At 43.1% G+C, this 25053-nt stretch overlaps 1 protein-coding gene across 2 annotated transcripts in view; it reads left to right on the top strand.

The window, feature by feature from the left end:
- The window catches only part of BOD1L1 (biorientation of chromosomes in cell division 1 like 1), a 338666-nt gene that overhangs the window by 80570 nt on the left and 233043 nt on the right, over positions 1-25053 (top strand). For both annotated transcript variants that reach the window (XM_085642404.1, XM_085642402.1), the window contains exons 3-4: positions 15876-16066; positions 19116-20048. In XM_085642404.1, the coding sequence (XP_085498530.1) occupies positions 15883-16066; positions 19116-20048 (1117 nt within the window). In that variant the 5' untranslated portion in view covers positions 15876-15882. The remainder of the gene's footprint in view (positions 1-15875; positions 16067-19115; positions 20049-25053) is intronic.

A 25053-nucleotide genomic window follows, 5' to 3' on the forward strand; every position in this document is an offset into this window, starting at 1 on the left:
CTAGTATATGTTTCTCTACTCGGGCGAAGAAGACCGGTCGGGCTGAAATTACTCTGCAAAAGTCACAGCAAAGTACACGCAGAGCAGGGGGCAAAAGGAAGGGAAAGAGAGAGGTGAATACCCAGGAGAGGTCACTGGACTGTGTTTCCTGGGGTTTAGAAGAGGAGGCAGGGGTTCAGAGGATCCCCCTCGGCATACCAGAATCGGGCACGAAAAGGGCGCAGCAAACCGATTTGTCTCAGGTGGAGTATATACCTCAGAATCTTCAGAACATTTCTGTGAAGGGGAGGAGAGTAACTGAGACAAGCAAGAAGAGCTCTGCTAAGGCCTCTACTAAATCTACTATCGTAAAAGTTACCCCTTCTCTTCGCTCCTTTTTTAGGGTCCAGCCCGAGATATTAAATATCACAAGCCAAGAGACCCCCCTCGAGTTGTGTTGTACTCCCATCTTAGGGGGGGACCTAAGAGTCTTGCCCTTCTTGTCCTCCAGGAGGGAGTATCCTGCTACCTTTGCTGGGTCTAATAGGGGGGCATTCTGTGGCATCATCACCCGTAGCTCCAAATAGTATGATTACCATCCCTGTTGACGCTGCGCCCATTACTGTTTTTTCGGAAGCGGCACAAGATCAGGATGCAACCCAGGCTGTAACTCTGATTGACTGTGAGAAGGTAGGAGTGGAGACTCACTCAATAGAGGCCCTCTCCATGTCATTAAAGAACGACATTAAACAAGGTTTTGCGGTTTCCTTAGAGAACCAGGTCGAGATAAGAGCTGCATGTGATGCCTTAGAAAATAAAGTAGATTTCCTGAATGCAAGGACTGAGAATCTGGAGGGCTCTGTTGAGCATCTTAAGGCTAATCTTGGGTTTGCTGAAGATAAAATTCAGGCTCTGCGTAGGGATGGAGATGTCCTGAGGGAGAGAGTGGAGTCACTTGAAAATAATTCACGAAGGAATACCTTACGCCTCTTAGAGATCCCGGAGGGGAAGGAGGGGAGTGATTTAAAGGCGTATATTGTGGCTATGCTTAAGGACTCTCTCAATCTGGAAGAGTCACTGGAGTTCCTTGGAAAAGATATCCAAAGGATCCATAGGGATCCATTTCGATTGAATCCCGGGAGAGTGAAACCGAGGAAAATCCTTATAAACTTTCTCACTTATGCGCTAAAGGAGAAGATTCTGAACTTGGCGCTTAAGGCGAAGTCATTAAAGGGACCAGATTTCTCGTATGAGGTGCGTTCGGATTTATCTAAAGTAACTTTGGAGCACCAGTGGGAACTGGGACAGAGAATGGACAAGTTCAGGGCACTGGGTGCCACAGTGCAGATGAGATTTCCTGCCTTCCTCAAGATTATGCATAACAACAAAATGTTTAACATTAGATCTCCATATGAGGCTGATGAGCTATTGGAGTCCTTAGGCAGAAGTAAGAAAGATTGAACGGAACCATCTTAGGAATTTTGAATATACTAGCGTATGCCCCCCTCCCCCCTGACTTTCAGGAAGGTGAAAGATAAAAGAAGAGAAAGAGATGCATATATACAAATTAGTAATAAAGATTAAATGGTGAGAAAAGTAGAAGGGGAAAAGGGAAGGGAAAAGAAAGGAGAGAAACGGGGGGAAAAAGAGGGGGGGGGAAAGGAGAAGGAAAGAGGGAAAAAAAATAATAATAATAATTTCTATTGGGGTTCTTAATTAACTCTCAATCGATGGTAGCACATTACTTAGGTTCGTCTTTTTTGTGTATGTATCGGACACTTTTTTTTAGACCTTACCCCTTCAGTAGTGGGATAGGGGGGGGATCAGCAGAAGCAATGAGACGTAAACATGGCCTTACATCAGGCCATAGTAATAAGGGTGGGGTTTCCCATGGAAGGGGGGAGGGGGTTTGGGAAGGGTAAAAGTATAAATAGTCCTCATTTTTTGTTGCCCCAGTGTTATTTTTTTGGGTTTAACTTCCTTTTGCAGTTTATGCAGCACTTATCCGTTGTCCTTGAAAGCTTATTAAAGTCAATATCTTGTCGGGCCGGTGGGATGGCATTAAAGTTTGAAATAAGAATCCTAGTATGGCATTAATCCATTTTCTGTCCTGGAATGTGAATGGGTTGCGTACAAGGAACAGAAGAGCTAGAATTTTACAATATTTAAAGGATTCACCTGCGCAAGTCATCGCAATCCAGGAATCACATCTGCTAAAAGCAGAGACATCTGAAATTTTAATTAAACAGAGATGGGTCGATGTCTTTGTCTGCACAGATCAGACAGCCAATATTAGAGGGGTGATGGTTCTCTTTAAAAAACAAGCAAAGGCACAGGTACTCGAATGTAGAGAGGATTTCAGTGGAAGATGGCTTATACTAAAGACATCACTGTCGGATTTGCTTTTCACCTTGGTAGTCTACTACGGACCTAATCAAGATGATCCTTCCTTTTTAGATACAATTAGTACCCATCTGCTTGACTTTCCTGATCCCATTATTTGGATGGGAGACTTTAATATTGTGCTAAATCCTGGATTAGACAAATCGCTTAAGTCACGAGCTGGGGCTCCCTCCAAATCACGCTTTACCCTATTAAGCATTAGGAGACAGATCGGCCTCTCAGATGTTTGGAGAGGGCGTGCAGGAGACCAACCTGGGGTGTCGTTTATCAATCTAAAATACCATCATAAATCTAGAATTGATTATGCTCTGTTCAGCCATGCGTTAAGGGATATGATTATATTTATTGAATATCTTCCATCCCATCTGTCAGACCACTCTGCATTAGCTTTTTCTTTAACACTTTTGCAGCAGCAGCAAAAACCTAGATCGTGGTCTTTTGATCGCACTATATTATTAGAGGAGGACGAGATAAAATTTCTTAATCTTGAGACTATTCAGTTTCTCAACTTAAACCTGAATTCATCGAAAAAATCGACTGTGTGGGATACCTTGAAAGCCTATTGGAGAAGCTGTATTACTAATCGTGCCTCCTTTAGGAAAAATAATTTCAGTAATGCTGTTAAGGAGTTAGAAGAGGATATGGCTAGAGTCCAATCAAAATTAAATATCAAACCAGGAAATAACCTTAAGGCTGATCTGGAAGAATTAGATTCCCTAAAAAAACAACTGGAGTGTATTCTCCAAGACAGAATCTCTCGCAGATGGTAAGCAAGCAAAATTTCCCATTTTGAATTTGGGGAAAGTGCCGGTAAATTGCTCGCGTGGAAAGTAAAATCGGACCAGGTCCGGAACCATATCAAGCAGATAGTGGTGGAAGGAGAAAGTTTACCTCGGTCATCTAATTTAGACATTGGGGTGGCTTTTCGTGAATTTTTTCAAGAAATGTATACCAATGACACCATTGAGGACCCTGTGAGAAGATGTAATTGGCTTGATAAGATCAGGCTACCAAGTCTTACGAGGGTACAGCATGATGCTTTGGATAACGAAATCACTGAAGACGAAATTAGAATGGCAATCAATAACACCAAAAAAGGTAAGGCGACAGGGCCTGATGGCCTTCCAGCAGAGTTATATCATCTTCTTAAAGAGTCTATAATCCCTGTGCTATCGAGACTTTTTAATAGCATATTGCTGGATGGAGACGACCCTCCTGGGTCTTGGAGCGAAGCGACAGTTGTTCTAGTTTTAAAACCAGGAAAACCTCCTACTGACTGTGGATCTTATCGCCCCATATCACTCCTTAATTCTGATTATAAAATCTTCACTGCCATCCTCTCAAAAAGGCTAGGGGGTGTAGTGGACAATGTTATCCATCAAGATCAGAAGGGCTTTATCCAAGGGCGAAAATTAACAGACCTCACTTGAGGTGAGGTGCTATTGACATTGCGTCTTCCTTTTCCCTCCCCTTGGCAGTATTAACATTAGACGCGACAAAGGCCTTTGATCGGGTTTACTGGCCATACCTCTTGGAGGTGATGAGAAAGTTTAACTTGGGAGCTGGCTTTTGCCGGGCAATTGAATTACTGTATAAGGCTCCGATTGCCAGATTACTTGTCAACGGGGCTCTGACAGATCCTTTTACCATCACCAGGGGTACGCGACAGGGCTGCCCCATTTCCCCTCTCTTGTTTAATCTATATATTGAACCCTTTGCACAGGTTTTAAGAGAAGAACATAACATCATCTCTTTTAAACTAGGAGAGTGGGAGAGGAGAGTGGCACTGTATGCAGATGATACACTAATTTTCACAGCAGATCTTGACAGTGCCCTCCCCACGATCATCACACGCGCAGAAGAGTTTGGCTTGATCTCGGGATACGAGATTAATCCAAGTAAACCTGAGATCATGGCAAGGAACATGGAAACTACGTATCATCACATTGTCACTAATATGAGAGATTTAGGTATCAGAATAACCCAGGAAGTGGAAAAGATCCCAGAATTTAATCTTAAACAAATCTTTAAAGAATGCCAAACTCAGTTGAATTCATGGGTGCATCTTCCTTTATCAATCTTGGGAAGGATTAACTTGGTCAAAATGTCTATCCTCCCCAAGATATCGTTTCTCTTTGGTGATATCCCACTGGCCTTTAAAATGAAACAATTGGCAAAATGTCAAGGAGAATTAAACTCATTTATTTGGAAGCATAAAGCTACTAGGTTAGCATGGATGAAGCTTAAGAGGGAGAAGGGGGGTCTGGCTATGCCCGATTTGCAATATTATGCATGGGCATTCCAGTTATCTCATTCTCGTATGCTGCTGAAGACACCCACTAGCACTACAGAGGGACACCTGTTCCGGGCTATGCTGAGGGGTTCAGATTTGTCAGAAGATGGCTTTATGTTCAAGTTTGGAGACCATAAATTCTTTAAAAAAGTTAAATTAAAAATCCTTCAGTCATTAGCTAGTAGCTGGTTAGCAATAAGAAGGAGAATAGGGTTGGCTTATTTTTCAAGAAAGGCCCCAATATGGGATTCCCCTGGCACTCCTGCATGCTTCCACGATAGCTTGAGTAAGCCTTTAAGAGATGCAGGGTTTTTGACGTGGCGAGACCTACTGGATGGTGCCGACCTGCCTCCCTGGGATGTGCTCTATGAGATGATTGGGCCCGGACTCTAAAAATGTAAATATATCCAATTGAAAAGCTGGGTACAGTCACAGGCTAAGAGTACCGGGCCTTTAGGAAGGGAGAGTAATCTAGAGGAGCAACTTGTTTCAAAGCCTAGAGTGAGAAGGGAGGTCTCTATATGGTACTGGGCAATAGTAGAGGAAGTAGACGGCGAGTTTAAATTAGCAGATGATCTATGGGGGCAGCAGATGAGTATGCAATGTGACTCGATTTGGAGGGATTCATTTAATACACTTTTCAAAATTGTTAAACCTGCTTGGCTTAGGCGCAATCACATTTTTACAGCCCATAGAGCATACCTTTCCCCTCAGATTATCAAAATTCCAGCCTGATAAAGCATGCAATAAATGTGGCCTCCCCGCAGCATCGGACATACATATGTTTAAAGACTGCCCTCTGCTACAGGAGTTTTGGGGTGAAGTTTTTTCATCAATGGAATCCATTCTTAGGGTTCCTCTGACCATCAGTTTACCGTTAATTATTTTTGGTTTGGACGATACCATTAGGGGGCCTGCAAGATAGTTACTTTTCTATGCGATTCTTATCGCTAGAAGACAAATATGCAAATACTGGGTTGAGCCCTCACCACCGACTCACTCAGAATGGTTGACATCGTTGTATGAAGTGTCTAAAGTGGATATGGCTAGATCCTGTAATAAGAAAAATCTTTTATTTTGGGATTTATTGAGGTCATGGAGATAGGAGTCCGGGTTTTTTTTTTTTTTTCCCCCCTCGGGTCCTATGATTATGCCTATATCACCCCTCGGACTATCAACAAAAGGGCTTCCCAGCATTATGGTCCGGCAGGATATGTCAAATCCTTGGTGGAGTAAAAATCTTCTTCCCACGATCCTCCTTTGAGTAATTGGAATGTCTTAGGCTGAAGTGCTGCAAATAAACAGCTGGTTCAACGGGACATTCTATGAAAAAAAGTTTTTTTTTTTGTTGTTTTTTTTCTTTTTTTTACGTGGGGTAAGGCAAATGAGGACAACAAAAAAAAAAAAAGAACAAAAAAAAAAGAAGAAATTTAAAGTCATGGGATGTCAACAGCCTGACCAGCATCCTGTTCCTCATCCATGCATCTGCTGATGTCAAAACCTCTATCCAGTCAAGTTGTGCCTCAGAGGTCCATTGTCACCATCGCTGGTAAGCTAACTTTCACCCTTGATAGCAGCACCAGCATCAAGGTAACAGAATTAAAATAAAGAAATAAATAACTCCTTTGTCGTGGTCTGGAGAGACTGATGGTAAGGCTTTAGGAGCTACTATCTTCTCAGGACGATGGTCTTTTTTGGGACATCTAATGCAACAACTTATGCTTGTTCCTCTTTCTCCACTATTGCAAATGTACACACAGGTAGCAGTTTCTACAAGATCAACTGTCTAAAGGCAGATTTTGATGCATAGATGAATCTCTTTGCCATTGTACCATCGTACGCATGCGAGGTTGATGAGATGGTGACTTGTTTTGGATGAAATAACAGATGATGGTGCTATTTTGGATATAGCTGGCGTTTGTCTCCCAGTTGTTCCAACCTATCAAGGATTTGAGATAAGGATGACACTGGGGGTACTAAGAGGGCACTGAGGAATCTTAACCTCAAAACCTTTGTCATACAAATGAGTATCTGTTAATTTTTGCAACAGTGGAACGGTACTGCTAAAACGTATAGTAATTTTGGTCGGCGTCCTCAGAAAGCCTACCGTGGATACAGTGAGTCTCACACCATCTTGTGTGAAATCGATGAAGATTTGTGATCTTGAGTCAAGGTATATGTATTCTCTGGTGAGGAGTTTGCCAGAGAGCAGAAACATATAGATTTAGTTGTTACACTGGTGCTAATAAGGTGCAACCAAAGCTCAGACAGTGTTAACAAGTGTAAAAATAACAACATAACGATGTAGAACTATCACAAAATGTGCCAAAACACACATCATTATTTACTCAACCCTGCTGCATAATTTGGCCATCCCCTGGCGCATAATTCCAGTGGCCCTGGTAATATGTCGCTTCTAGCAGGATGGTATGGCATCTTCTAACCACCTTTCCTTACAGTTGCACTTTAACCCCCCCCTGCCCCTCCTTACAAAAGGGCAAGACCATAATTTGGTGCTTCTTGGCAAATTGACTAGAGCTAAAAACGTTATTTTGTGCAAAGCAGACATATGTCATCCTCTTAGTGAACATTTGTATGTTAACTGCTGTATCTTAATACTCTTTTTAGGTGAAGTATTTTCTGCTGATACACTGTTAATGTTCTACAGTACACAATTGAGTTTATCAAAGCCTTTTTCCAGTACGGTCATCCTTACACCTTTAGACGACTGCATGTTACCACTTCCCCTAATGAATGCACATACGAAGACCATTATGAATTCTGTAGCAGCCACTCGTTTTGGTGCTGTGTCTGACCACGGAGATCTCCTAGGTGCTTTTATTGAAAGATTCCATTTCAGGAATAGAATTCTGCCCATGTTCAAGTAACAAGAAGTCTAAAAGTCAAAGTGTATTGTGAATTCTTGGCCACACAGTGACCTTTTCATCAACTCCACCTTGTTGAAGACGAGACTTGGCTTGGCTTTATCACCCCCTTTTCTGTGCTATCTCTGGTAGCTACCATATCCAAATTGACTGTATTTTCACTTTTCTGGTGGAGAACCTTTTCTGTTTTCCATTGTGCCATGCAACTCCTTTACTCTTTGGTTCTACTATACTTTTCCATTGCAGTTGCCACTAGAAAATATGTTACTTTGTCCTTGGATGTTCTTTATCAATTGATCACATCATTGAAATGCAATGCTCTACTGTGTATCTTCGGTTTACAGATGATAGCTGATTGTGTTTTCAAGAAGCATTTTCTACAAAATGCATTAGCAATCTTAATGGTCGGAACCACATTATTTTCTTTTCTTACATTCTCCTGTTTCACAAGTTCACTTACATGCCGATAAAAAGAAGGTCCATAACCTTAATTCTGGCAACAACAATTGTTGAACTCCCAACAATGCCCGAGCTTCAACGAACTGTGTCCTTAATTTAAAAGTTCTTTATTTCTTCTTATGTCATAACAGTCCAGATGATAGTTCATTACTTGAACATGGTGCTCATCAGTCATATATCCCTTAGTGGAAACGTGTATTCTACTGTTCTAAGATAGTCAACGCAAATATGTACTGCCAAACATGCACTGCTTGTTGGGAATCCAGCATTAAGGTAATGGCATATTTGCAGGAACTTTGCTTTTAATAGATGACTAGTAAATAAACAACTATGTTTCTTGTTTAATGTCCACCCCGATGTTTGTCTAACGATTGAGTGAATATCATTTGTATACTTTGCTCTGCAATCTTCACGGAAGCAGGGAATATTATCTCCTTAACCTGTTTTGGCTGTGTGCAATATGTAGTGCAACAAGTTTCAAGTACCTGACAAATGTGTGAAACATTTTAGCTGTTAAATATGCAGAAATATGTCAGCACCTTTGAAGTGTGTATTATAACCCTCTCCTTTTAATCTTGTATATGTGCAGCGTGTACATAAAGTTGTAATGACTCACTTTGACAGAGTTTTAATGAAAACCTGGTGACTTGCAAACTTTTGTGATTCTCACACATCAGCTGTAGGGTTGTACAGGTATGTAGGCGCAAAACTAGCTCACATGATAGGAATTAAGATCGACTCAAATGAAGAACAGTTATTCAAAACCACATCACCTTTACTAATTGGTTTTGTCCTCTTAAAAGAATTTCAGGGATTTGGGAGTGAACTAGTGTCCTCCTCCCTCACCACCCATGTGTTTAGTGCTTACCTGTAAAAAGATGTAGGACCTTCTGGACTGATGTGCAAAATGTTTAGCTCCTTAACTGCATGCCCCACCCCAACTCTCTATGATCTTTATGTTGACTAGCAGAGAGGAGTTTTTCCTGCCAGTGGGAGATCATTCCGAGGCAGCTGCTAGAACTATGCATATTGTTGAATGGACCTTAAGTCTAAAGTTAAGATTGTCCTAAGCAGTAAAGCTCTGGTATCAAAAATGCAGCATCACGACCCCTGTGAGAGTCTGAATTAGCAAAGTTACCTTAAGGTACCCTGTATCCTCTGAATCATAGTGCCAGTAGTTTCAGAATGATTAGACAATTTGTGGTGCATTATTTGTGGTAAGTTTTAGGTTAATGAATCAAATCAAATCAAATCAGGTGTTTGTTAAGCGCAACTACTCACCCGTAAGGGTCTCAAGGTGCTGAGGGGTGTGGGGGGGAGGGGGAGGTTTGCAGGTTCCAGTCCATCAAGGAGGGGGTCTGTCGAAGAGCCAGGTTTTGAGGTTTCTTGCGAAGATGGGGAGCGATGTTATCTGTCTGAGGTGGAGCGGAAGGTCGTTCCAGGCTCTGGCCGTGCGGAAGGAGAAGGAGCGGACTCCCGATCCGGTCTTTCTGGTGCGGGGGACCATGGCGTAGGAAAGCTGGGCTGCTCGTAGGGTCCTTTGGGGTGCATGAAATTTGAGTCGGCTATTCAGGTATGCTGATCCGGTGTCGTGGAGGGCCTTGTGAGCGTGGGTTAACATCCTGAAGGTGACTCTAGCTTTGATGGGGAGCCAGTGGAGTGTGCGCTGGTGATGGGAGATGTGGCAGTGTCTTGGCAGGTTGAGGACCAGTCTTGCGGCGGCGTTTTGGATGTTCTGTAGCTTGCAGGTGAGGTTTTTGTTTATTCCGGCATAGAGTGCGTTGCCGTAGTCGAGCCTGCTGGTGACCAGGGCGTGAGTGACGGTCTTTCTGTGTTCGAAGGGGATCCATTTGAAGGTCTTACGTAGGAGGCGGAGGGTGTGGAAGCCGGAAGACGAGACTGAGTTGATCTGGCGGTCCATTTTGAACTCTGAGTTCAGGATGATTCCCAGGTTGCGCGCGTGGTCCATGGGGGTGGGCGGGCTTCCGAGGGCGGGGGGCCACCAGATGTTGTTCCAGGCGTCTGGGTTTGGGCCCATGATGAGTACTTCCGTTTTGTTGGTGTTTAGTTGTAGGCAGCTGTTTTTCATCCATTTGGCGACGGCTTCCATGCCTTCTCGAAAGTTGTTTCTGGCGGTGTTGGGTCCGTTGGATAGGGAGAGGATGAGTTGGGTGTCGTCTGCGTATGACACAATGTTGAGTCCGTAGGTTCTGACGATGGGGGCGAGCGGAGCCATGTAGACGTTGAAGAGCGTAGGGCTGAGGGAGGACCCCTGGGGGACTCGGTAGGTGTAGGGTCCGAGAGGAAAGGGAGGAGTCTGACCCGCTGTGTTCTGCCGGAGAGGAAGGCTCGGATCCAGTCAAGTGCCTTGTCTTGGTTCCCTGCGTCATGGAGTCTGCGTATTAGAGTGCAGTGAAAGACTGTGTCAAATGTCGCTGAGAGGTCAAGGAGGATGAGGGCTGCTGTTTCTCCTGTTTCCAGTAAGGTACGGATGTCGTCTGTTGTGATGAGGAGGGTGGTTTCCGCACTGTGTTGTTTTCTGAAGCCGGACTGGGAGGAGTCGAGGATGTTGTGCTCTTCGATGAATGTGGCGAGTTGGCTGTTGATGGCTTTCTCGATGACTTTCGCTGGGAACGGGAGCAGGGAGATGGGTCGGTAGGTTTCGAGGTCGGTGGGGTCCGCCGAGGGTTTCTTCAGGAGGGGGTTGATATCAGCGTGTTTCCAGTCGTCAGGGAATGAGGCGGTTGCCAGGGAGCGGTTGATGGTGTGGCAGAGCATGTGTGCAATGGTGTCTGCGGCTCTGTTGAAAATGTGGTGGGGGCAGGGGTTCGTGGGGGCCCCGAAGTGGATTGACTTCATCGTCTTCAGTGTGTCTTCGGTGGTGAGGGCTGTCCGGTTGTCGATCACTGGCTTCAGGGCGTCGGGGGTGGTTGGTGAGGGTTCAGTGTGTTGGTTGTCTTCATCGAAGTTGTCGTAGATGCTCTTGATTTTGTGGTGGAAAAAGGTGCTGAGTTTGTCGCAGAGGTTTTGTGGGGGGAAGGATGTCGGTGGACTCGCGGGTGGGTTGGGCGAACTCCTTGATGATGTTGAAGAGTTCTTTGCTGTTGTGTGCATGAGTGGAGATTCTGTCTTCAATCACTTTTTTCCTCGTATTTCTGATGAGTTGGTGGTGGGCGTTGGTGGCGGCTCTGAAGTTGTTGTGGGCTTTCTGTAGATTTGGTGTTCCTCCAGGCCTTTTCGAGGCGGCGGCAAGTGCGTCTGGACTCTCGAAGTTCGGTGGTGAACCATCTAGCTTTCTTGGTGTGGGTGGTGTTGTTTTTCTTGAGGGGGGCTATGGTGTTGGCGCGGTCTGAGATCCATCTGTGCTTGGTTCGGACTGCGGTGGTAGCGTTGTCGTTTTCCGCGATGGTTGGGGTGGAGTTGCTGAGTGATGAGGTTAGCTGGTCTTCAGTGATTCTGGTCCAGTTTCTTCGTGGGAGCAGGTGCTGGTGTCTGTGGATGGTGGGTGTTCTGAACGTGAAGTGGACGCATCGATGGTCGGTCCATGGGAGTTCGGTGGTGTGGCTGAAGTTGATGGAGTTTCCTGTTGTGAAGAGGGGGTCGAGGGTGTTCCTGCTGAGTGCGTGGGTTCAGTCCCCTTGTGGAGGTTGTCCAGGAGGGATGTCGTGCTGGGGTCCAGTTGGTTGTCGAGGTGGAAGTTGAAGTCTCCCAGTAGGGTGTAGTTGGTGGACGCGATGGCATGCGGGGAGATGATGTCCGTGATGGAGTTGGCGAAAAGTCTGCGGGGTCCAGGGGGTCGGTAGATGAGGGTTCCTCGGAGGGTGGAGGTAGGGCTGGCCAGTATCTTGAAGTGAAGGTGTTCTATCAGGTCTGTGGGCTCGTCGGGGAGTGTGCTCAGGTGGAGGGTGGATTTGTGGACGATGGCGATTCTTCCTCCCGGGCGGGTGGGGCGGTCCTTCCTGGAGATCTTGTATCCTTGGGGAATGGCAATGGCGATGTCCGGTCCCGAGGTGGTATTGGTCCAGGTTTCGGTAAAGAATGCTACGTTCGGGGTAGTGCTGTCGAAGAGGTCCCAGATTTCAGTGGCGTGTTTGTGGAGGGATCGGACGTTGAGGATGCATTGCAGGGTTTTCGGTTTGGTTGTGTTCTTGCGGGCGGATTCCGCTATGTCAGTGGTCTTGGCAGTGCTGCAGGTGTGCCGGCAGCGGTGATAGCTGAAGTTTGCACCTGGAAAAATATTCCTTTTTCAACAGTGAGGCTAAATACACCATACGGGCAGGTTTTTTACAGAATCAAACAAAATCGCATGATGCATCAAAGATTGTATTGAGCTGTTATCACATAAACTTGGTCTAACCCAAGCGTCTCCAATCTTTTCTATCAGGAGAGCTACTTCGGAATGATGAAAATAGATAGTCCTGAGATACTGATGATTTTGACAATTGTTACAGTAGGGAGCACATCAGAGCCAATTACAATAGCGTGCACATCTTGCAGGATTACTAATGGGGGCCTCCAAGATGTATTCCACAAAACTTGATATATTTTTTTTTCGATAAATAGTTGTGGAGTTAAGAACCATACTTACCTTTGTATACTCACCTTCATGATAAAACTGTAGGTTATAGTCTGGATCTTGGTTGGACAATACTTAAAATTCAATATTGTAATCGAACACCAACCAACTTGACCCATGATAGCAGTGTCAGGAAAAGTAAAGTTTAATCATAATAAAAAGCCTCCACATGGCCAATGACATATATCACAACAGTAAGTGCCCACAGGAAATTCAGCAAGCTATAAACCTCCACAACTCGGCATGAACTATCATTCAAAGAACAGTTTAAATATGTTTTGGATTTTCGATCATTCTGTTTTCAAACAATAGCATATCAGTTTCTCATAATACACGATTTCGTATCAAATATGCACATTCTATTTGGAGTTAACACACTCAAAGAAAACATTGTCTTTTTCTTGCAAAGTGACCTTATTCAATATGGCTAGAGTAGACCCTCTGAATCAAGTACTATTCTGAGCTGCATATCCGAGAGCTACTTTCAGGGTAATGGAAAGCAACCGGTAGCTTCCGAGCTACCCTTTGGAGACCTCTAGTCTAACCAAATTGAAAGAAGTCCATCCTTTAGTGGTTTACAGTCACAACTGTAAGCTTTGTTAGCAGATTATGATCATACACATTGTGCACCAGTATTAAATAAGATCCCATTCCAATGCTCATCTTGATCAGTATAAAGAATCTCACTCTAGGTTTTGCTAATTCAGTGGACTCCATTCAGAAGCTTCTACGCTGTAAAAACATTTTTTGACCAAGTCTTGTCTGCAGCTACCATATCTCAGGAAGTTTTAAAGTGATCGTGTCATCTTAGCTTTACTCCTCTTGTTTCTATAAATTAACCAGCAGATCTTATGAGATGCACCTAGAGGCATGCAGTCTAAAATAAGTTCACAATTTAAGCTTGTAGCAAGGTTAACCTTAACTAAGATCCAAATAGCAGGAGTACCAGTTTGTTAATGTCTTTTAGATACTTAAGCCCCAATTCTGCATAGCATGGATGGTAATTATTTTGGAGTGAAAACTGAGTAGATAGATGCCTTAAAGCCTATTTTCTCAACATGTAAGCATTTGGTGTTAGCAAAGCCCCTAACTCCAGTGGCATAACTGAGAATGAAACACGTTTAGTACTATGAATGGCAAACATATCTTTCACAGGTTTGCTGCCTAGAGAAGCATGTACTAGTAAGAATAGCACTAAGTCTGAATAAAACACAGGGTCCTGTGTGTTAACAGTTACAACCAGCTGCTGGAGTTGCCAAATGTAAGAACTCCAGGTTATGAGAAGGCTTCTTATTTGAAAATGTATATGTATATGGTATTTCTATAGCACAAACCTAGCCAATAGGCAGTGGAGCGCTGTACATGGACAAAGATAAGCATAAAGTCAACGAGTAAGAGGAGAGGAATCTGGTTATGGATATTTACTTCATTATAATGTAGTGTTCTTTAACCCCTTCAGCGCTGCGGGAATTCCCCCGCGGTGCTGAATGGTTCGAGCGCGGGCGGGCCCATGACGGAACGGTTCCGTCATGAGCACAGCGCAACCGATGCTCATGACGGAACCGTTCCGTCATGGGCATGGAAGGGGTTAAAGAGGTGAGTTCTCAACTCTTTCCTAAATGTGAGCAGCAATGGGGTGTTGGATACAGAGGGTTGTTCCTGATCCTGGCAGCATAAATAGAAAAGGCCCGCTGTCTTGTTTCTTTCTTTTTTACACTTCTTCGACTTTAGTCTGATAGTGTCCTGGCTGCAGGTTTGTCAGAATCCAAAAGAGATGGTGAGTATGTCTACATTTACAAGATAAGCAAGAGTGCTGGTCATGATAGCTTTGTAAAGGATGCAGCTGGTTTTGAAGAAGCTGCAAGCCGACAAGGAGAGTCAATGGAGTTCCATCAGGAGGGGATGGTGTGATCATATTTCTTCAGGCCCTGAGTGAGACTTGCTGCAGCGTGTATGACATTCTTATGGGGTCCTAGTGTGGCGTCTGGGATGCCATGAAGTAGGGTATTCATTACCACCATCCAGATGTGAGAGTACGGGCTTGAACAGCACTTCTAAAGTCCCTTTCAGGAAGACTCAGTTTGATTTTCTTTAGAAGTGAGAGCAGATACCAGGCTGCGTTGTTTTTTGATAGTCCTTGACGGTGAGGTTGAGGTTGGTATCCAGGGTGAATCCAAGTGACATATCATTCTGTAATAGTTTGGGTTTGAAGCGGTCAAGATTCATGATATTGCATCAAGTTTGCACTGTATTTTGTTGTTTGTTCATGGCAAATAACAGGAATTCTGGCTTCGTTTGGTTGAGCTTTAGGTAGGTGCTGGACATCCAGATGTAGCTGAAATGCAAGCAGTATTTGAGGTGTTGGATGTCTGAAGCAGAGGAGACCTTCAAGCAGAAATGTGCATCAGCAGCATATTTACGAATCATGCTGTCAGTAACATGGAATGGGGTGACAAGAGGAGTGGAATCTCCCTCAAACAATTTAAAGTATATGGATTGGATCTTGGAAGGAGCACATAATTTTGAATCCAATTGCCCCCGTCCACGATATATCTCTTTTTGCCTTGCACAAATTAAATTGTGAATGAATCGCAGTGGAATTTTTGCGCTTCCTGTTGACTGAAATTTAGCCAGGCTTGTTTGAACGACTAATGGTTGCTCTTTATTTGTTTTGTCTTGATGATGACCTGATAAAGGAATATGGTCGAAACGCCGTTGACGCCTTCCTTGGCACAAAATAAGAGGAAGCATTGAGTGGTTTTGTTTTTGTGATTCTACAAACCCATCGTGTATAATCTTTTCCTTTTTTGCCACTATTATTATTTATGTTTACTCTATAGTTTGTCCTTGTTATTGACATGTTTGTAACTCTATGAGCACCTTTTTGTATTATTGTATATTTGTAAAAAATACTTTTTTACTAATGAAAAATATATCTTTTGAGACTTACTTAAGGGTACTGAATTATCTTACGATTTTTGAATGAGATTAATGAAATGAATCATTTAAAGTCACAAATGTTTCTTCTTTGAACTAGAAACCTCAACCATTGTAGCATTTAAGTTGTCAGTGATTAGAGCAGCAAGCAGCTCTTTGTCAATGTTGAAGAGGACAGGAGACAGTATGGAGCCCTGGGTGATGTTTTTGTTTTATAATTCTTTGCTTCCATTAGGTAAGACTTTAACCTTCTATATTCTATAAGTAAAGTGGGTGATGTAAGTACCTCTTACTATTTTAATTCATAAAACGAGACATTGCAATATTTATATACTCTTTTCAGCTCAGGAATGCTGGAGTCTGGTATCGACAGAATTATTTCTCAGGTTGTGGATCCTAAGATCAACCAAATGTTCAGACCTCAGGTAGAAAAGGCTGTCCATGAGTTTTTGAACACAGTAAATATCAGAGAAGAAGCAAGTGTGAGCACCATCCAAAATGAGGAAAACGATTCATTAGGAGCTACTCAACAAGGTAATGTATATATTTTGTTTGTTTGTTTTGTTTACTTTAACTAGCATCACATTTCCTTTTTATAAATGCAAGCTGCTGTAAGGGTTAGCATGTAGTATATTGCTGACATTTTCAATAGCTGAAGGCATAAAACATTACTAAGGTGTGGTGTTCCAGAGTAGCATTTTCATTCAGCCTAAAGCAACTAATACATGGTGACTATTCGAGAGAAGTGGGTTCTTCAGTTGCCAAGCAGCCAGTGTAGCATTTGTTTTGCAACACCTTAGTGAGCAACCACTAAGAACATTAATCCATTGGAGTCACCTAACTTTGGTTGTCTTAATAAAACGCTGATGTTGGACAGTGGGTTATTAGTAGTGGTAACCTATACAGAGCACCATGGTCTGGGGCTCAGTATAGGTCTCAAAAAATTATTCCCATGCTCAACCCTTGGTAGCTTGGCTGCGAGCAGACAGGCTTAACTTAGGAGACAGGTATGTAAAGAATTTACACCAATTCAGTAAATAATTAAGACAACACACAATAAAAAACCCACACTTATTTATAAAAATTGAAAATATTTTTCTCTTTACAATTACACCAAAACAACAAAAATTCAATGTAGGGAACTGGAGATATGAACTTTTAAAGAATTGCCCCCTTATAGAGCTTAAAAGCTTATAGCACCACTCTTGGACATCTGGTCACAATTGACCAGGCTAAAGTCAGCGTTTGAGGCCAACCACAACGGAGCCCTGCACGGCTACACCAAGCGGGATGCCCCAGTCAAAATATTACCTTCAGAACTTAGAAACATTTTTGGAGCGTTTTCTTCCGAGGTCCCTTGACGCTCTACAACAGTCTGGATTTGGAGAGCGTTTGCCGGCTTGACTTTCAGGAAGATCCCAGTCAAACTCTGGAGCTTTACAGTAGGACGAATCTGGAATCCGGGCTGGGTCGTGGTTCAAGGGGCCGGCTTGGGTCTCTCGGTTGAGCCGGTCACCTTTTGGAGCTATTTTCCAAAGTTGCTACAAACTTGTGAAAACTTCTGGAACTTCTTCCTGATGTTCCTCTTGAGTGTCCACAGGGTCCATAACACAATACAAGTGTCTGGAAGCTCCAAGATGGTTCTTGAAAGGTTGGGACCACAATTCCCTCAATGCACCTGGACAAAATCCTTAAACATCCACTGCAGACACTCCAGTCAAGGGGCTCTTGGTGTGATGATTGAGCAGATGAACTCTGTTAACCTGTAGCTTGCAGGGAGTTCACGCTTTAATCCTTTTGAAACAAGGTACATCCACAGGGCTGTAGTTCCAGATAGTGCAGCAGGCGCAGTCAGTCAGAAATCAGGGCCTGGTGGTGCAAATCAAGTTTCCAGTATGGCAAGCCTTCTTCTTTTCTTAGTTTCAAGCAGATTATCTGAGAGGCTTTGCTCCTCTCACATATTTATTCAGTGTTCTCTGGGGTCAAACACCCCGGAGCATGACAACTTCCTCTAAAATGTGGCATATTCGTGTCCCTGAAAGCACCATTCCTCCAAAATACATGATGGCTGCTATCTGGCTGGGTCAGCAGGGATGGGGGTTGGTAGCCCTGGCATACCTCTGTGACCTATTCTTCCTTTGAAGTCTCATGCTTTAAGATCCCTCCCCCTGCTCTGGCAGTTCTATGTAGCAGAGCCCTCTGCAGCAGATAGCTTCTACCACTTCATCAAAGCAGCCTGGCGAATTCTGGTAACTCTGACCAATCAGGGAAGAGGGCAAGAAGGCTTAGTTATGACTTACAGACAAGAAATTCTTATAACTTCTTTTCTGTACAATATAGGATAAATTCATCAATGGCATATTGCTGGATTTATCAATACCATTCTTCTGAGTCTTTGAACGATATTTTCCTAGCAATATTTTTGCGTCCATAAACTATTGCTGTGTTCTCCTTTGTGGCTATGCATCTACAATGGGGAAAATGAAATTTGCAATTTCTCCATCAACAGGGCATACAAAACATCTTTATAAAGGCCCTGCCTATAGTTATATCCTCCCCACCCCGGGACATCTAGGGGAGACCCTGGGGGTACCTAATATGTAAACACTAATGTAGATGATCACCTTTTAAGAGCCCCTGCCCCCATAGTCGTGTTTGGGCACAATTTACATTTAAAAGAGGTGCTGTGGAGCCGGACTGATTTTAAAATGACCTCAGGCACTCAGCAGTGCACACATGCAAGTGCAACAAAGGCTGCAGGCCTCTAAACATTCATTCCCAATTATATAATAGGGTCTTATAGGTAGTTTCAATCCCACTGCCTATTATCTACTAGGGACTTATAGATAGGGTAGGTAATGCCGATTATAGGTGTACCCTAACACATATTGTGTAACCTAATGCATGTGTGTGTTTTCACTTGTGTTTTCAACATAGCACTTGCTTTGGCTTGTCAGCAGAGCCCAGGTCACAGTCAGAGTCAGTTACCACCAGTATCCTTCAGCCAAAAATGGGGGTTCACAGGGCACACAGAATGACTTTGAAACAGCTGAAAAGACATTGTGTATTTGTGGCCATTGTATCTCTTCTGAACCGAAATGTTAACAGCAAAGATATGAGAAAAAGACAAACCTAAAGATCATTGGTCTAGACTGCATTTAAAGCAAGCTAAGTCAGGATGTTGGTGCCTTCCAAAAAGGTTTGTTGAGACTGCATGGTTGAACAAAAGGAACTTTATTAATAAGCCATCATCTTGTAAATTCAAGCTCACCTTGCATGTTTAGAGCTCTTAAATGTATGTTTGCTTTAGCCTTTCAGGTGCCAGGGCTTTGAAAATGTCCTCTTTTAATAGATTCTTAAATGCTACTGTTGAGATAGGATTATGGTGATTGATGTTTAAAATTAAAAAAAAACTATTTTAATGTGAATGAGGCCCAAGAAGAGGTCCCTGAATGTCTAACAATTTGTGAAGTTGGAGTTCATACAGCATTAGATTTTTAAGTACGCCTATCTTTTTGTTGTATTCTTGATCCTAAGTTCCATTCTTATTAAAACAAATGTGTGCCTTATCTGTTTTTTAAAGGTTTGTCTACGGCTGGCCCTAGCGGGAATGTAGCAAATGATGCAATGTCTATTTTGGAAACAATAAGCTCTCTGAATCAAGAGGCATGTGCAGCACGGTCTTCAACAGAAACCCCAGTATTAAAAGGCACTGAAAGAGCATCCAGGAAACTTCTTCCTCAACATAATTTTGATTCAACTATAGAAAAAGATCACAGCTCTGAAGAAGCACAAGAGAAAAGAGATGCACAGGAAAAATATAGCCCTGAACCTCAAGTCGAAGGAGGAGATACAATTTTGAATCATGAAGAATTGCGTGATGGCCCATGCACAAATGAGGAAATCATGAATCTACTGAAGGATCCAGGGAGTGGGAGTCTTTCAGGTGGAGAGGGTGTGGTAGAGAGTGCAGAGAAGTGTAAAATAACAGATAAAAATGAGGAGCGAAAAACTAAAATGATTGATAAAAGCGATGAAAGGAAAGTAAAATTGATTGAAAAAAGTGATGAGAAGAAAGTTAATGTCATTGAAAAGAGTAAGGAACTAAATCTTAATGAAAATGATAAAAGCGATGATTCAAGAGTTAAGTCTTCTAAAGAACCTGATAAAAGTGATGGGCAAAAGGCTAAAGAAATTGATATGAGTGAAGAGCATATATCTAAATTATTTGATAAATGTGAGGATCAAAAAGCTAAGAAAATGGATAAAAGTGATAAAAAACCTGACATTCTCGAAAAAGACAAGAAAGAAGACAAACAGGAAAATAAGATTGACAAGAAAGAGGAGAAACGGGAAAATAAAACAGAGAAGAAGATAGATCATTCAAAGAAAAATGATGATCGCTTAAAATCAAAGGAAGAAAGGGCATGGAAAGAGAGAGAGGCAGATTCTCGAAAACACACAGCTTATGACCGACCCAGCAGTAGATGCAGAGTCTCTCAAGTTTTAAAAGAAGGTAAGACCCCATTCCGTTGTTGGCCTGTTTTGTAAATTCTAGCCTAATCATTTTATACAGCAGTTATGAAGAATAAGGGCTTTCATGAGAGAGCCCTACCTCAGTATTGCCCAATGTTGTTTGCCCTATTCCTAGTTGATAATTTTGAAAAGATTTGTTAAAGAGATTTATTGGAATCGAATTGTAGTGAGTAAGGGCTTATGAAAATTCATTGGGGAAGCCTAAACCATGCTGAAATAGTAGATCCTTACAAGTCCTTATTCGTTTTTTGTTGTTGTTGATTAGCAAAACCAGTGTTTATATTACAAACAAACTTGCAACGGCATTAAGATTGGCATTGCACATTTGAAATTTTATTCATAGCTGTTTGCACTCTATTGTTCCATCATACCTTCATTTTTAGGTCTCGCCTGACCCAGCGCATGAGCTGGTCTGGCGAGACATTTAGTAGGTGGGTTTTGAAAGTGCTACCCACATTTTTTTGCTGGCTACAAGCTTCAGTGCACGATGGCGTGCACGCGCACAGCTGCTCCCCGCATTCCCCCCTCCCTTCTCGCCCAGCCATTTGCCTTTCCTGCGCCAGCCTTCAGCACCATGCCCCTCCCCTCCACTGCTGCGCGCGCATCCCTACCGTGCTTTAGCGCGTCATCGCGATCACTTTCGCTTTCAGAGTGATCGCGATGTCTTTCGCTTTTACGGCCCCGCGGCGTTACTTTTACTACCGCGGGGTCAATGCTTGTTTTCAATTCCCGTTTTATACATCTTTGTTTCTGTTTCCATCCCTCTTTTCTGCCTTCTATCGTTTTTCCTTCTGTCACCAGCACTCTTTCTCCAACCTGTCTCTTGTATATTTTCTCTATTATTTTACTTTATTGTGTTTCCTTTCTCCATATTACATTTCGTCCTCTCCTCTTCCCCTCACAAATATTACCTTTCTCCCCTCACCTTTCATCTTTACTTTCTTCTTCTATCCTCGCTCCTTTTCTCCAGTATTCAGCACTCTTGCCTGTCTCTCTTCTACCTCGTCCTTTCTTCTCCCATATCCCCACTTTTCGTTCTCTCGCCTTGCCGTTTTTCTGTTCTCTCTCCCCACAACCCCCACCTCTCCCTTCACTCGCTGTCCCTCCTCTCATTCCCCACTCCCTCTCCCTCCTCCACGCCCCTTTGGAGTGAGGGTAGCAGACGTTCCTTTGCCTGTATTCTGGCGGAGCTCCTGCCCCCCCCTCCCGCATTATATTCCATATTCAGAGATAAGTATCACTCTGACTTGTTTACATTTTGTTTTTTGGGACTGCTTGCACCCGGTTAGTGGGAGACCAGGCAGTATGTCACTACTCCCGGGAGGTGCTACCGCTGCCGTCAGGGTTTATTCGCAGAAAACATATGTCTGGGAGGTTTTGCGCCTCTTTACCATTGAATCCCAGCACTAAAATAAAAGCAGCCTGGGGTTGTGGTTACTCGTCAGGCACTGTCCTCATGTAATCACACAACATTTGCACTGATTTTAAGATTCAGGAAGTGTCTCTATTTTTGTACTATGTTTGAAAAAAAAATTCTTGTCCTTGAATTATTGATAGTGCACAATTTAGAGTGATGAATATATGTTGCAAAGTTTGGAGCCACACGTTACAAATTAACATGTAAAAGGTATTCAAAAGTGCAATGATCTGATTGTATTATGCACTAAAGGAAACTAAATGCAAATAAAAACCACGGACATCTTAAGCGTTTCATATTGGCATCACTCAATTCCTCATTTATGCTCTTACTTCTGAGCATTTAAAGCTGTTTTATCATTTTGCAGTTCATTGGTATCTTCAAATCTCTCTTCCCAAGGAAGAATTACTCAGGGCTCTCAATTTTCCAAGGCCCATGGGTGTGTGGGTCATCCAGGACAGTGTTTTGCATTCTGTGAATTGTAGTCCTGGTTTTATAATGGTCTAAATAGAGCAATAGGCCCCAGAATACAATGCAAAAAACCTTCGCTGGATGAGCTACTTGCGCATGTATCCAGAAAACTTGAGCACGCGGGACTTTCTGCATTTATGCTTCGAGTATTTCCTGTGCTTTCAAGGCAGTTTTTACTTGACATGACAAGGGACTGAGTAGGAAATGTTTGGGGACATTTGAGGAAAATTAAGCACCCAGTCTTCTTAAATTGAAAAAAGTTATTGAAAAACAGAATGTTGTATTTGACATTGTCCACCCCTCCTGTTCCAAATCAAGGCCGATGGTTTTAAGCCGAAACGGAGTCTTATTACTTTGTCTGCAATTACAGCTTTACCTTGTAACACGACTCATGTAAGGTACGTTTTCCCCCCTCATCCTCCATCTCCCTGCATTCTCTGCTCCCAAAACACCACAGAGACGAAGTTTAGCTAGTAATCCACTTGTGATTTTTCTGAGACTGGAACCAATCCCCTACTCATTTTTTTGACTATTGGTAATGTGTTCCTGGGCTCTGTGACCTCAAACCAAGTTTTTTTTGGTATGGATTCGGATCCTTCATTGTGCACTGGCACAGAAGGGTTGACGGGGCCAGGGAGGGGAACACAGGGGCACTTTGGAATCCAGACATTGGGCCTGATTCCAGCAAGTGGCGTTTATTGATCAGGGTCTCTGCCTCTTTTGTTGCTGCTAGCGGATGACTGCCTCTGGCATCAAGATAAACTACAGGAAACTCTACCCTGGCTGGTGTGAATAATTTTCCTGCATTTTGTGGGCACCTTTACATATCAAATGGATCAGATCAAGTGTTTCACCACTTTGTTGACCTCCGGATGTGGTCCTCTATATCCGTCTCTGATGCAACCCTTGCCAAGCAAATGCTTTCCGACATGAGATTCCCTGCTGGCAGCTACTAATAAACTGGAAGCTTAAACCCCTACTTCCCATGCCTTTGCTGATAGGGGCAGCAAGATCCACATCAAATGCAATAACAGACCTGACACACAAAGATACAGCAGAGGCGTTTTAACAGTGTGAGCCATACACCACACTGCTGCAGAAACCCCACAGTCTAAGATCTTTTTGTGATTTGGTTATGTTGGGGATGTGTTTCTCAGTTCTGGATTGAACAGGGAATACTTTCTTCCATTCCAGCATCCATCTTGGAAAAGGAGAAAATACTGATGTGAATAAGAGGAAACGATGCACAGCTTGACTGCTCTGCTAAGTATTTTGTAGTGAGCCACAGTGTACTCTTTTGCATAAACGGCAGGTTGTGTGTTTTTGGAAGGCCGCTGGACGAGTTACAGAGGCAATACAGTTGCACAGAGAATAAGAGTACCCCGACCACTTGTCACAACAAGCATTGGCATAGCCAATAGGTCTCGCCTTTGGGACCTTCTAAGTATTTAATTCTGCAGCACAATATACCTGGTGCAACACCAACTGATGCATGGCTAAACACTTATAATGTCCCAAAAGCGAGACCTATTGGCTATGCCAATGCTTGTTCTATTTTGAAATTGCATAGAATAATAATAAAGTTGACACATGTTTTATCCTATCACTGATATGCAGTGGGCTTTCTCAAGGCCGGAATATAGGATTAAAATCACAACTAAACAGATTTTGATTTAAGTGTATGCATACGTGTAATGGTGACACAGCATAAGTCTAGGTATTAGCATATGAACAAAAGTTCTTAAATGTCAATGAAAGCTATTTTGTCTCCTTCTGAATTTTTCCGGACCATCTTACCTTTTTCCACCTCGGCGTCCTTGACAGACTGCAAGTCTCTCGAATGTGCTGCGTTTGTTTGACATTCCACCAGACAAGCACCATGCTCTTATGGAAAGGAAGAATACTCTGGTTGGAATACTGCTTGTTGACGGGAGTTCACATGCTAGTGGCAGCCTCAGAACACTTTATTTGTGATCTGGGAGGGAAATCGACTGGTCCTTTCTCTCGCACATTTATTCAGCCCCTCAGCTTGGGAGTGAGGGGGTCTTAATTCTGCCTTCATATATGTACATTGTTTTGTACAAGGGAATACATGAGGTGTGGTTGGTGAGTGTGGCGTGCAGATGGTGTCTGTGATAAATTCCATCTACGAAGTGCTTTGCTTACTTGTGCTTAGTGATGTGTTGGAGTGCGACCTATGGCGGATGCCTGGACATGCAATATAAAGCAGTGAGATTGAAGGGCTAGAGTGACAGTCATGCAGAGCTTACATTGCTCCTTAAGTTCTGTTCATTCCCTAGTCCTTGGATTACATACTCTGCTTTTTCTAGAACCCAGTATGTGCCCGCATCATCTTTTCCTGCACAACACGAGCAAGGAGAAGGGAAAACAGAGGGAGATTAGGAGTTCAGCTGCAGTGATGTTTGGTGGTAGTTATTAGTAGTAGTTAAGTCTGCAGAGGTGAATAAAGGAACAGATGACTGCTCCCTAATTAAACTAGGTTATAGCCTTAGTTTGTGTGATGTTTTTATGCACTTCTTTAGCCTGTCATCCTTTGTAAGGCTCAGACGAACACAGTATGAGGTACCCATACGTCCAACATTATTGCCTGGGTCATGATATGTGCAACCAACTTGGGCTTACTACAGGTGTATTTACACCCCTTCTCCTCCTTCTATGGGCGACATTCAGTATGGGAGTATGAAAAGGTGGTTGCGTGGTTCACTTGGATGCATTGAGTATGCAGCTTTGAAGAGTGATGCAAGGTCCACCAGGAACTTTGCCACCACTGTGACTACATGCTGAGAATTGATTTATCTTAGACAGATTCCTGTGATGAGAGTTATGCACAGTCTTGAAATATACACTTTTATTCACATTGTCACACACTTGTTTACTAGACTTTGGCATTGTGTCTTAGTTAATGGTGTTACTATTTTCAATTTTCCATGGACCTCTGTGGCACTTTATTTTTATTAGATTTGTTAAAGATTACCAAGGTGTCCTGTATTGTTCCATCACCATTGTTTCTACCATCACCATTGTTTCTACCATCACCAGTGGAACAACCCATAGATTGGGAAACTCACCCTATAGT

This window comes from Triturus cristatus, chromosome 2_2 (assembly GCF_964204655.1).
Source record: "Triturus cristatus chromosome 2_2, aTriCri1.1, whole genome shotgun sequence".
NCBI lineage: Eukaryota > Metazoa > Chordata > Amphibia > Caudata > Salamandridae > Triturus > Triturus cristatus.